Here is a 14,222-nt window from a genome sequence, read left to right as displayed (position 1 = left end):
CCCTCTCCCTCTCCCTCTCTCTCTCTCCTTCCTTGTCTGTGTATCTTCTTATGTATACTTCTCCCTTCTTTGCCTCAAGTGTCCCCCCTTTATTGGCTGGAAGTGTGGGTGTGTCTAGTGTTTTGCGATTTAAAATTTATCGCCTCCATTTTTCAAAAATATTGAAGTGACTGAAACATCTTACAGTTTTCTCTTTTTGAGAATTCCTGTATTATATCAGTCTTTAGCTGTGGGTCATCGTTTATGCATTTCTCTTCCTCATGGATTAACCTAACACAGGTTTCACTTAAGGAATTTACAATCCAAACTGGGAGAAGTCTAGAAACTATTTGGTGGATAATACTGTGGGTGGCTCCTGGAGAAGATGAGAATACAGATATTTGAAAGGGAGGGGTTATTCAGGGTAGCTCTGGAATCAAGGACAGAATCTGATTGATGAGGAGGCAGACTCTGATCTGAGATAAGAAAGAATGATCTTACAAACTAGATCCTGTCCCAGCAATAGGGCTGCCTCAGGGCATCAGGAGATACCCACTAGTTGTTGCCTTACCTGCACCCCTGTCTGCATAGGAGATTCCACCACTGAGAGATGGGCCCAGTGACCACTGAGATTGCTCTTGTATTCCTTTATGGACTGAATGAAAATGAACACTTAGCCACTGCCTTCTTAGGTGTTTTTTCTCAAGTTCAGAGTCTTAACTTATATCTTTTTTTTTTTTTTAATTAGGAAAAGATGGCATCTCTTTCCACCTGAAGATACTCCTTTCCTTTATCCGACTAGAATCCCTTATGAAGAATCTAGTGTGTTCAGTAAAATCAATGTTGTCAATCCTGATTTAAAACGTTTTCCTCGGTTCTGCAAAGCTCGAAGACATATGGTTACCCTGAATCCAGGACAGGTAATGGGGGCTTTAAAACACTGATGACCTGTCAGCACACACCCCAGCTATAACTTCTCTCATGTTCTTATGCCACATGCCCCACCACCAGTACAAATGAGAATGATTTTCTTCCCTGCTGCTCTGCTATTAGAAGGTTTCAGACATATACTTCTTAGTTTCACAGGTCCTGGAACTATGGGAAAAGGGAATATAGCTCCTCCTACTAGTGAAGAGGAGAATGAACTTTGGAGGAAAACAAGAACTCACCGTGTTTTGTTTTGTTTTTTAATTTGAGAGAGAACATGCATGAGCAGGGGAAGGAGGGAGGAAGAGAGAGAGAGAGAGAGAGAGAGAGAGAGAGAGAGAGAGAATGAATGAATCCCAAGCAGCCTAAATGCCCAGCCTGGAGTCTGACATAGGGCTTAATCTCATGAGCTGTGAGATCATGACCGGAACCGAAATGAAGAGTCAGACATTCAGTTGAGCCACCCAGGTGGTCCTAACAGTCATTATTAATAATGTTAAGAGAAAGTGTCAAGGCATGGGTACTAGAGAAACTTTGGAATATTTATTCACAATTAGTATCTTTCCAACTATACTAGAACATAAATGCAGGTTGGAATGCATCCAAGTGATGGGGTAACAAAAGCAGAATGAACAGAGAATGATTTGCTGTTAAGCAAGAATGGATGTTCCTTTTACAAAGGACTGTCTCTGAAATATTCCAAACATTTTGTTCTTAGTGCTTCGGTCCAGTGGGGAAAATCACCTTTGCAACATTGGCATTTGCTGTCTGGTATTTTATTAACAATTTGAAAAGTTTTTTAGGTTCTTTAGGAGATTTTATTTCCTCAAGTGCTCCTCTCCCCTGCCTGTTTTCTTCCTTCACTCCCTTCTCACTGGCTCTTTTCCTGCTTCCTTTTATGAGTACAAATAATGTAACTTGACAAAGTTGCTTCAACCCGTTAGCTGTCACTCCCTAGACACCTATCCCCCAGCCTCTGACAACCACTCATCTCTTTTATATCTCTATAGATTTACCTAATCTGGACATTTCACTTAAGGGCAGTCATACAGTGGCCTGTTGTGTCTGGCTTCTTTCACATAGCACCAGGCTGTAGAATGTTATCAGTACTTCATTCCTCTTTATGGCTAAATGTATTTCATTCTATGGATATACATTTTGCTTATCCATTGGTCAGTTAATGGACATTTGGGTTGTTTCCAGTTTTTGGCTATTATGAAGAATATGGACACTTGAGTACAGTTTTTGAATGAACATATGTTTTCAGTCCTCTTGGTTATATACCTAGGAGTGAAATTGCTGGCAGTGATATGGCAGCACTGTGTTTAACTTTTTGAGGAATTGCCAAACTGTTTTCCACAGCAGCTACACCATTTTACATTCCCATGAAGCAATGAGTGAAGGTTCTGATTTCTTCACATCTGCACCAACACTTGTTATTTTCCATTATTACTATCATTATCACTATTTTATTATTCTAGCCATTCTAGTAGATGTGAAGTGGTTGGTAATTCGTCTTCTGTTTTCATAGCCAGATTTGAATGTGTGGTTCTATTATATCAGTGTGTCTTATATTCTGCTCATTCTTTAATCTACCAATGACTGGTTCCCTCTCTTACCACTTTACTGAAAGTATAACCTGATGGGACATTTATGACCTCCTAATGACTGAGTACAGTAGCCCTTTTTAGGGCTCAGTTCTCCTAAAAGGTGCTTCTTCCCATATCGTAGCTCCACTTTGTTCATAGCAAATGCCACCAGTTTTCTAAATCTCTGAAGATCATCCTATCTGCTCTGCCCAACTTCCATGGGTGCTAATCTCATATTGCATCTGGACAAATGCAGTCCTTCTTGACTCTGTCTGTTGCTTTTGTTTACTATATCTTCCATTTTAAATCTTAACATTTAATAATTAGACCATTATAAGAATCTCCTGTCCTTCCCAGGCTCTCCCATAATGTCTCTATTCTGACTGTCCCCCTACTAAAAACTTCTTAGCAACTCTTTAATGCTTACAGAGTAATATCCAGATTTTTTATTCTGAGTTCAGGGCCCTCCACTGGCCCTACCCTAACTCTCCCACCTTATCTCCCATTACTCTGTCTGTAATAGTAAGACTAGCCTACTTTCTGTGCCTCAACAGCCCCACCTCCCTGTGCTACTTCTCCCTCCTGACATGTCCTCATTCTTTCCTCTGTCTACATTCTCTCCTAACCCTGGTTCAGACCACACTTCCTCCATCTGGGCTGCCCCTGCCCTCCCTGGTTCCTGCCTGCATCTCCCACCTCTGACGTTCTCTAGCACCAACGTCCGATCCTCTAAGTTATCACTTATCCAGTGCTCCCTTTCCACCTATTGTTTCTTCATTGGCTTCATTTTTAGACCATGAGAAGACAAACTACTTCCTATATTTTTACCTATGCCCTCTTTCAGAATGCGTACAACTAGTTTGCATTGGAAAGGAGGAAAACTTAGAATCTCAGAGTCCTTTACTAATATTTAGATGCAGACAGAACAGGTTTAGGATTAAGGAGACTGGAAAGCTAGCAATATTCTTTGTAGAAGATATGAACTTATCAATTAAAAAAAGGAATACAAAGATTGCGTGTTTGTTTTTGTTTCTTGTTTCCCTTTCCGACAGCAATGTTACTATAAATTTGTATGTATTCCTAGCAGTTTCAGCTAGGGTCTGATTCTGACATAAAAACAAAATGTGCTGTTCTTGTGCTAACTTACTTTTTGTTTGTTTTTCAGGTTCTGTTTGTTCCCAGACACTGGTGGCATTACGTAGAATCCATCGATCCCGTCACTGTCAGTATAAACTCATGGATTGAGCTGGTACTTTTTTTTTTTTTTTTTAAGTAAATGTAATCCCTGCTTTTAAGGTATATATAGTCTGTCTATAAAAAAAGTTCCAGTATTAACTTTGGTTTGATATGCTATCATTGATGTATTCTATGCTGTGTTAATGGGTGTTTAGGTTGGAATTAGGATTCTCGGTGATGCACCATTCTTTCTTTTCAGGGCACATGATGGGCCCCAATGTTGGTGTGCAGGGTCTTCTCCTTTGACTAGTGTTATTAGGAGAACTGTGTTGGGCCTGTCTAGATCTGCCGTGTATGTTCCACATTACCAGTCCTTTCTATACCATCTGGGCCAGAGATAACTGCTTCTTGGTTCAGGGTCCTTATTACTAATTGCACAATTCTTTGTCCTGGCTTATACATTTCCTTAAAGTAGAGTCTTTGAGTGCCAAGACTTTATCATTTCATTTCTGCCAGAGGACTTTTCCCTGAAATATGCCCTGCTTAATCCTGGTCACCTGCTCTACTTGACAATGAAAATGGCTGCCCAGTGTGGTTCAACCAAGGCCTTCATTGCACCTGTGCCTCTTTAACCAGAGGCTTTGATTGCAAAGGTTTTGAATGCATCTCTCGTTTCTCTTTGGCTACTGTATCCTCCCCTCGGGATTTCCTCATCCTTTGGTAATGGGGAGGGCTTTGTCATGGGTGGAGCATAAGGAATACTAATCACAAGAAGCTGTACTATCGGGGATTAGGTGAGAGGAATGGTGGGAGATCTGTAGACTCAGTTAGTTACTCAGTTCTGCTGGTAGCATGCTGAATTGTAGTTGGGGCAAATGTCAAAATACCATCCACTCCCAGTCCTGACAGTGCTTCACTCTCAAGGTAGCTCTTTTCGTTGTTAAATATTGGAGCTGTCACCCGCCTGCTTATCAATGTACCGATTATTTCTGAAACTATACACAATTTTTTTTTAAGTAGGCTTCATGCCCACTGCAGAGCCCAGTGTGGGACTTGAACTCACGACCCTGAGATCAGGACCTGAGCTGAGATTAAGAGTCAGCCATTTAACCGATTGAGCCACTTAGGCACCCTGAATTTTTTTCTTTTTTAAATATTTGACGATACTTGCCATATGTCTCCTTAAATTTTTCTTTCCCAGGCTCAAAACCTCTGGTTTCTTTAATACTGTTTTTTATATGACTTTTATTTTTTTCCAGACTCTTCACCATTTTGGTCATAGACTTTGGAACTTGGTAGGTTTAAGTTTCAGGTCTGTACCTTTATTAGCTGGCTAACCTAGATAGTTAGCTAATCTCATTAAGCCTAAATTTCCTCACTTGCAGAATGGGGATTATGATTGCACCCACCTCAGTAGGGTAGTTGTGAGACTGAAGTTGGGGAAAACTAATCCGCTGCCTAACACATGGGAAGTGTTTAAAAACAGAAATTGCTATGAGGAGGAGGAAGGACTATTATGTCAAGAGTAGCCCTCCTAATGTACAAATACCAGGAGGCCTCAGTTCATGGAATATGATTTCTGTCTCACATGACTTAGATCCTAAATTTATTCAGTGCTGCTTATAATATTGCATTAGCCTTTAGGAATCTGATCTCACTTTGGGTTCATATTCAGCTTGAGAATATCCAGTGCTTTTGTTCACATGATCAGCTTCCATGTCTGGCTGCCCTCCCTTGTGAAGCTGTAAAGCTGGTTATTTAAACCTGCATCCAGGACTCCAGTCACCTCTCTCAGCTGTTGTCATGGTCATTTGGTTGAGCATTCCAGCTTGCCAAGATAGTTTTGAATTTGGTTCTCTTCTGTGTTGTTAGTGAACTCCTTCAAGCGGGCCTGTGCCCTTTTGATATGTCCTCATTCATCCTAGAATGTATCCTTGCTTTCTAGTACAAGAAGATATCTCAGGATTGCCTTGTATTTTCCTTGCCTCACACTTGGAAATCAGTAATTTCTCCAAGTGGTCATGGTTCGTTTCAGTGAGGGATGGTACTTAGAAACTGAGATTGGGGCTCTGAGGCTGTCGTTCGTTTTTACTGGTGTGTCACTGTTTCCAGACCTTTAAGTGATAAAGCTAGATTGTAAGATAGATAGATAGGTAGGTAGATAGGTAGATATGCATATATTTATATTTCTAATTCAAGATTAATATTATAAATTTTTTCCCTATTTGTTTCTGTGTTTTTATCTCTTCTCTTACACTGAAAATCCAGATCCATCCTTACAGTAACATCTACTTATTTCCTTTATTCACCTATATATGTTTAAGACGTTCACATTTACAGTTTCAAAATTCCAATATCAAAACTTGCAAATAAAATTTAAGATTCTTTTTGATCCTTTTTATTGTTAGACCATATTCCAGTAAGGGGTACAAAGTACTGTGTTTAGAAATTACTGTGAAGGGATTCTTTTCACTTGTGGTCATGTTACTAATTTTAGGTAGATTTGTTTGTTTCAGTGTGTTTTCAACATTAGGATTTACTTTTTTTCCCATTTTGACCTAATTTAATATTTTGAATACATTAATCATTTAACTTGTTAAAATGGTATTAAAAAGTATATGTAGAGAATTCTCCTTTTCCTCTCTGTCCCCTCCATTCCATCCTTCTTCCCTTGGGCAAGGCTCTGTTTTTAATTATTTCTAGTTTATCATTCCAGTGTATCTTCTTTGTGAACATATATGGAAATAATTAAGTAAATGAACAAATATATTTATGACTTTATATGTGAATAATAATATAAACAAACCTTTATATATTTGATTTATATGCTTATCCATATATATTCCCTCTTAGTTCCTCTCCTTTCTTACACAGAAAGTAATAAGTTACAGTGTTCTGCACCCTGCTTTTTTCACACAACAATACTATAATGCTATTCTGAACTTGACTACATGATATTACAGAGATATTTTCACTTTTTTCCCCAACAGCTGTTCAGTACCCCATTATATGGCACAGAATCATTTATTCACTGGTTCCCATGTGGATGGATGTTTGGGTTGTTTCCAGCCTTTTGTAATTATAAATAGTGCCAGTGAGTAACCTTGTGCACATGTTGTTTTATATTTGCCAGGAGAGTGTCTTTGGGTAGTCTTAAAAGTGGGTTAGCCAAATCACGAGGTAAATGGATCTTTAATTTTGTTAGGTTTTGCCAAATTCTACTTTACAGTGATTGTGCCATTTTGCATTTCCATCAGTAGTACATGATGTGTTTCTTTCCTCCACAGCCTCACCAACAGGATATATTGTTGAACGTTATTGCTTCTGATTTCTGAATCATAGTTAGAAAAACATTTCCTTTTTCCAGGTCATAAAGGAGTTTAGAACTTGGATTGTTTCATTTTTTTTACATTTAGGTCTCTCATCCACTTAGTGGTTTTTACTAATGTATGATGTAAGGTTGCGGTCTATTTTTTTTAAATTTTTTAATGTTTATTTATTTTTGAGAGAGAGAGAGAGAGAGCGCAGTGGAGGGGCAGAGAGAGAGAGAGCAGGAGAAACAGAATCCAAAGCAGGCTCCAGGCTCTGTGCTGTCAGCACAGAGCTCAAAGCAGGCTCTAACTCACTGACGGCGAGATCATGACCTGAGCTGAAGTCGGAAGCTTAACCGACTGCGCTACTCAGGCACTCTGAGATCTATTTTTATCTTTTACCAAATGATAATAGAATTGTCAGGGACATCATTTATTTTAAAGTCTGTCTTTTCTCTGGTGATTTGAAATGTTGCTTTAATCATATACTAGATATCTATGTGTACTTGGTTGGGTCTATTTCTTCCATTGGCCTTTCTTCATGTTCTTTCAACACTTCACCCTGTTTTATCTAGAGAAGTCTTACAGTATGGTTTTAGTATCTGTAAGGGCAGAAACCTTTTTTTTTTTTGCAGTGTTTCCCTGACTCTTCTTGAATTTGTTTTTTCATGTGATCTTTAGAGTCAGTTCATCTACCTTCAGGGAAAAAAATGATTGATATTTTTATTCCATTTATATTAAATTTTATATGAGCTGTATGGTGTTGAAATGTCCTATCCAGGAATGAGATATCTTTCTTCTCGTCCAAGTCTAGTTGTCTTTGTTCCAGGATTGTTTTAAAGTTTTCCTCACATTGGATTTGCACATTTCTTTTCAAGGTTTATTCCTGGGCATTTTATCTTTTTTTGGCTGCTATGGTAAGTGAGGTGGGTCTTCTCTTCCATTATATCATTTGAGTGGATGTTGTTGGTGTATATGAAGACTATTGATTTTTGTGTTAATTTGAATTATTTTCTTGTGTGTAGTGATTTTTTTATTGACTTTCTTGGGTTTTAAGGTATCTCTCAGATTATCTGAAAATTAAGATACTTTTACCTGTTCCTTTCCAATTTGTTTTCCTGTAGTTATTTTCCTTTGTCCAATCACATTGGCTAGTACTTCCAAATCAATAATACAAAATAATGGAGATAGGGGGCATCCTTGTCTTTTTCTGATTTTAGAGAGAATTCTCTAGTGATTTTTCTTGAAGTAAAATGCTGGATTTGTGGGTGAGTTGTGTGTGTGTGTGTGTGTGTGTGTGTATATATATATATATATATATATATTAAGTATCTGTCAATTCATTACTTATTTTGTTGGGGTTTTTTTAATTCAGGAAAGGTGTTAAACTTTGTAGAATGCCTTTTAAGCATCGATGGAAATGATCAAATAAGACTCCTCTTTAGTAAATATCTGGTATTTGAGTAAATTAAATCAATGGATTTTCTAGTATGGGCCATCAATTTCTGGAACAAATCCATACTTGGTTGTGATGTATTCTTTCTTAACGTACTATATAGAATACCATTTGTTCCTGTTTTATTTAGATTTGAGTTCACCTGGCCCCAAGATTTTAAAAGCCTTCACTATGGTCTTTTTAGAAGTTTGTTATATACTGTCTGTTCAGCTGTCTCTCTTAGAAGTTTTCAAAGGATTGGTGTCATTGAGTATACAAGTTACGCTGACTTAAAGTAGATGATTTCTGTCCTTCACCAAGCCAGAAATGTAGTTCCTTCTATAACTTCTATATACTTCACAGTTCATTCATTCTTCCTTGAAAAACTGGAATGCAGATTAGGAGCTGAGTAATTATTATCTTCCTCTGTCATGTGTTGCTTTTATCCTTATCTCTTCAAGCACTGAACCATAGTTTTTTCACGTTGCCAAATTTGACTCCAAAAACCCTTAGGTTTTAAAACGTAAAATATTCGGTAACTCAGGCAAACTCCTGACTCTGGTATTCTTGTCACAAGTCACATAGATTTGGGGAAAAAAGTAGAAATTTTAGTTCTGTTCAGGTGGTACAATATTCATCTGTTCTTTGTTTCTCTGTTAAAGTGGTGCAGATTCTATTTTAATATTTTCCAAAGGATAAAGTATATTCTCAATTCTTCTCAATTGTGCCTTTTTAAAATCTGTTTCTTTTAGTATTCCTCCTTATTCTTTTAGTATTGAAATATATTTACTTTATTAATATTTTCCCCCAAACTTTAAAGAATATTTTTGTTAATTTTTTAACAACTTTCCTCTTGCTCTAATAATTTTTCCATTTTTGTGTCTTTTGTGTTACATTATTTTATACATGTAAAATAATATATATGTAACATATTTGTAATGGTGTAATTTCGCTCATCCCCCCCCACTCCTCTCCTTTCTGGATGAAGGGTAGGGGGAGGTACAGCCTTCCAGTTATGGAATGAATGAGTCACGGGGATGAAAGGTACAGCATAGGGAATAGAGTCAGTGGAATTGTAGGAATGTTGTATGGTGACAGATGGTGACTACACTCGTGGTGAGCATAGCAGTGTATAAGTTGTTGAGTCACTATGTTGTACACCTGAAATGAATGTAACATTGTGTGTCAGTTATACCTCAATTAAAAAAATTTCTTGGAGGTTTTTGAGAGCTTCGAGGAGGTTTACTTCTTTTACTAGTTTTGGTAGCTTTAAAAAAGTGCAGCTTTTTAAAAGCCCATTAAGAAGCAAATGGACTAGAATAGAACTATTTTAGGATCCCAAATAAGTGCATTTGAATACTCTGTGGAAAAACAATAAAGCGTGAAGTTCAGAAATTTTAAGTATATTCAGGAATTGTGCGATCAATTATGGAAAGAGCCTAAATGTCCATCAACTGATGAATGGATAAAGAAATTGTGGTTTATATACACAATGGAGTACTATGTGGCAATGAGAAAGAATGAAATATGGCCCTTTGTAGAAACGTGGACGGAACTGGAGAGTGTTATGCTAAGTGAAATAAGCCATACAGAGAAAGACAGATAACATATGTTTTCACTCTTATGTGGATCCTGAGAAACTTAACAGGAACCCATGGGGGAGGGGAAGGAAAAAAAAAAAGAGGTTAGAGTGGGAGAGAGCCAAAGCATAAGAGACTCTTAAAAAATGAGAACAGGGGCGCCTGGGTGGCGCAGTTGGTTAAGCGTCCGACTTCAGCCAGGTCACGATCTCGCATTCCGTGAGTTCGAGCCCCGCGTCAGGCTCTGGGCTGATGGCTCGGAGCCTGGAGCCTGTTTCCGATTCTGTGTCTCCCTCTCTCTCTCTGCCCCTCCCCCGTTCATGCTCTGTCTCTCTGTCCCAAAAATAAATAAAAAACGTTGAAAAAAAAAATTTTTTTTAAAAATGAGAACAAACTGAGGGCTGATGGGTGGGAGGGAGGGGAGGGTGGGTGATGGGTATTGAAGAGGGCATCTTTTGGGATGAACACTGGGTGGTGTATGGAAACCAATTTGGCAATAAATTTCATATATTTAAAAAAAAAAAGTGAATTGGGGCGCCTGGGTGGCTCAGTCGGTTGGGCGTCCGACTTCAGCTCAGGTCACGATCTCACGGTCCGTGAGTTCGAGCCCCGCGTCGGGCTCTGGGCTGATGGCTCAGAGCCTGGAGCGGGCTTCCGATTCTGTGTCTCCCTCTCTCTCTGCCCCTCCCCCGTTCATGCTCTGTCTCTCTCTATCCCAAAAACAAATAAACGTTAAAAAAAAATTTTTTTTTTTAAAAAGTGAATGGATTTCATAAAAAAAAAGGAATTGTGCGATCATACTACAATCAATTTTATTTTATTTATTTATTTTTTTAATTTTTTTTTTCAACGTTTTTTATTTATTTTTGGGACAGAGAGAGACAGAGCATGAACGGGGGAGGGGCAGAGAGAGAGGGAGACACAGAATCGGAAACAGGCTCCAGGCTCCGAGCCATCAGCCCAGAGCCCGACGCGGGGCTCGAACTCACGGACCGCGAGATCGTGACCTGGCTGAAGCCGGACGCTCAACCAACTGCGCCACCCAGGCGCCCCACTATAATCAATTTTAGAACATTTTCATCAACCTGAAAAGAAACCCCTTGCGTGTTAGTAGTTGCTCCCCTCTAGCTGTAGGCAATCACCAACCTATTTTCCCCTCTAGCTTTAGGCAATCACCAACCTATTTTCTGTCTCTATAGATTTGCCAATTTGGGAATCATGTAGTATGTGGTCTTTTGTGGCCAGCATCTTTCACTCAGCATTATGTATTTTCAAGATTCACCTATGTTGTAGCATATATCATACTATCTTCCCTTTTTTAAAAAGCGTTTTAGGGGTGTCTGGGTGGCTCAGTCAGTTAAGCGTCCGACTTCGACTCAGGTCATGATCTCGCGGTCCGTGAGTTCGAGCCCTGCATCAGGCTCTGTGCTGACAGCTCAGAGCCTGGATCCTGCTTCAGATTCTGTGTCTCCCTCTCTCTCTCTGCCCCTCCCCTGCTCACGCTCTGTCTCTCTCTCAAAAAATAAATAAACGTTAAAAAAAAATTAAAAAAAAAACATTTTAACATTTTGGCTTTTTTTTTAAACGTTTATTTATTTATTTTTAGAGAGAGAGAGTGGGAGCAGGGGAGGGGCAGAGAGAGGGGGAGAGAGAGAATCCCAAGCAGACTCTGTGCTGTCAGTTCAGAGCCCGATGCCCGGCTCTATCTCACCGACAGTGAGATCATGACCTGAGCTGAAATCAAGAGTCGGTCGCTTAACTGACTGAGCCATCCAGGTGCCCCGATAATTCATTCCCTTTTATGGCTGAATAATATTCCACTGAATGAATATACTACATTTTGTTTATCTACTCATCACCTGGTGGATATGTGGCTTGTGTCGACTTTTTGCTATTATGAATAATGCTACTGTTAACATTTGTGTACAGTTTTTTATGTGAACATATGTTTTCATTTCTCCTGTGTGACCATCTAGGAGTGGAATTTCTGGATCATATGCTATATTAATGGATCCTAAGGACAGGCCAGCAGGCTGGAAACTCAGACAAGAGTTGAAGTTTAAGTCTGGAGTCTGAAATCTGTAGGATGGCTGGCAGACCAGAAACCTACTCACTCAGGGTCTCAAGATTTCTATTACAATCATGAGGCAGAATTCCCTTCTCCAGGAAACCTTAGTCTTTGCTTTTAAGGCCTTCACATGAGGTCCACCTACATTATTGAGGATAATCTCCTTAAAGTCAACTGATTGTAAAGGTTAATCACCTCTATAAAGTATTTTCACAGCAACATTTAGACTAGGTAGGGTTTGACAACTGGGTACCATAGCCTAACCAAGTTGACTAATAAAATTAACCATCACAGGGGCGCCTGGGTGGCTCAGTCAGTTAAACATCTGACTCTTGATTTTGGGTCAGGTCATAATCTCACAACTTGTGAGCTCAAGCCCTCACTGACAGCACAGAGCCTGGTTGCGATTCTCTCTCTCCCAATCTCTATACCCCTCCCCCACTTACAATCACTCTTTCTTTCTCTCAAAATAAATAAACTTTAAAATTAACCATCACATATAGCAACTCTGTGTTTAGCCTTTTGAGAAACTGCCAGGCTGTTTCCCAAGCAGTATTGTTTCACCAGCAGTGTACAAAGATTCTGATTTCTCCACTTCCTCACCAACACTTTATATTTTCTTTTTTATTATAGCCATTCTAGTGTGAAGTGGTGTCTTATCATGGGGATTTAATTCATTTTCACAGTGGTATAATACTGTCTTATATTAATGTACCCAGTTTATTCGTTCTTTGTTCTGTTGCTGGATAATTGAGTGTTTCCTATTTTTTGTTTTTATAAATAGAATATTCTGTTACACATGTACAAGAGTTTCTCTAAAAACTATGTACTTCTCTAGGAGTAGAATTGCTGGTCTGTAGAGTATACAGCACTCAATTTTACAAGATAATGCCAACATGTTTTCCAAACTGCTGTCCCAGTTTGTACTCCCACCATCAGTGAGTCTGTCAATGCACATTTCTCCACCACTTGGAATTATGAGACTCTCTTTCACCAATTTCATCAGTTTCTTGATTTGTATCTCCTTATTATTCATGGCATATTTTCATGTTTATTAGTCATGTGATTGCTCTTTTTTGAAATGCTTGTCTTCATGTCTTTTGCCCATTTTTAAAAAATTTTTACTTATTTTGAGAAAGAGAGAGTGAGTGAGCTCAAGCATGAGCAGGGGAGGGGCAGAGATAAAGGGAGCGAGGGAGTCCCAAGTAGACTCCATGCAGTCAGCGTGGAGCCTGGTGCAGGGCTTGAACCCATGAATCATGAACTCATGACCCGAGCCAAAATCAAGAGTTGGAGGCTTAACTGACTTAGCCACCCAGGCACCCCCTTTTTCCCATTTTAAAAGATTGGGTTGTTTGTCTTACTGATGTGTGCAGATTCTTTACATATTCTGGATATTAATCTCCTACCAGTTTTATGTGTTACAGACATCTGGTTTGTTTTTTCCCTTTTGGTGCCTTTTGATGAACAGAAGTTGATTTTAATGTAATTTATCATTAACGCTATAGTCTTTGCTTATTGTATCTTTAAAAAAAACGTATTTGGACTTTTAGCCATTCCATTCTTGTGGCCAAGAATGTTTATTACAATTTTTCTTCCATTCCTCAATTAGCTTATCAAATTCAGTGCTTTTTAAAAAAAAAAAATGTTAAACATGCCAACAAATGGAAAAAATTGGAAAAAACATCACAAGATGGCTCATACTTAAGGCCTATGTCTTATAGACAAGATAATACTTCCGTTTGGTTGGTGAAATATTCTGCAGCTCTTCTAGATGGCAGGTGATAGTGAATACATAAAAGTTGTGGTCTTCCAACAACATGTTCATTCCTTCTATAACAAAGCTTATATTAATAAGACAATAGGACACACAATTAAACTCTATTCTGTTTTAAGCCATGAGACATACAGACAAATGAAAAAAAATGTGTTTTTTGATATTGACTCAGGAAGAGGACCACCAAGCCCGGGTAGAAGAGGCAATCACACGCATACTTGTGTGTGCCCTCAAAACTGCAGAGGACCCACACAATACCAGAGCTTGGTTAAACCCAACTGAGGTAGGCCGCTTCTGGATTTCATCATGGCAATTAATTTCCTGTAATAAATCGACCCTGGCTAGAACATTTGCTTTCTAATTCATGTAAATGCACATAT

At 38.7% G+C, this 14,222-nt stretch overlaps 1 protein-coding gene across 3 annotated transcripts in view; it reads left to right on the top strand.

Annotated features, from left to right (window-relative positions):
* Positions 1-14,222, top strand: part of HSPBAP1 (HSPB1 associated protein 1) — a 60,053-nt gene that overhangs the window by 43,709 nt on the left and 2,122 nt on the right. Inside the window, exons 5-7 of one of the 3 annotated variants that reach the window (XM_049628297.1) lie at positions 728-899; positions 3,661-3,744; positions 14,015-14,125. In XM_049628297.1, the coding sequence (XP_049484254.1) occupies positions 728-899; positions 3,661-3,744; positions 14,015-14,125 (367 nt within the window). Of the gene's footprint in view, positions 1-727; positions 900-3,660; positions 3,745-7,860; positions 10,807-14,014; positions 14,126-14,222 lie in introns of those variants that run through there. The other 2 variants (XM_049628299.1, XM_049628298.1) reach the window with 2 other exon arrangements.

This window comes from Panthera uncia, chromosome C2 (genome assembly GCF_023721935.1).
Source record: "Panthera uncia isolate 11264 chromosome C2, Puncia_PCG_1.0, whole genome shotgun sequence".
NCBI classification, from domain to species: domain Eukaryota; kingdom Metazoa; phylum Chordata; class Mammalia; order Carnivora; family Felidae; genus Panthera; species Panthera uncia.
Note: the sequence above shows the minus strand (reverse complement) of the source record. Positions and strands in the feature narration are given on the sequence as shown.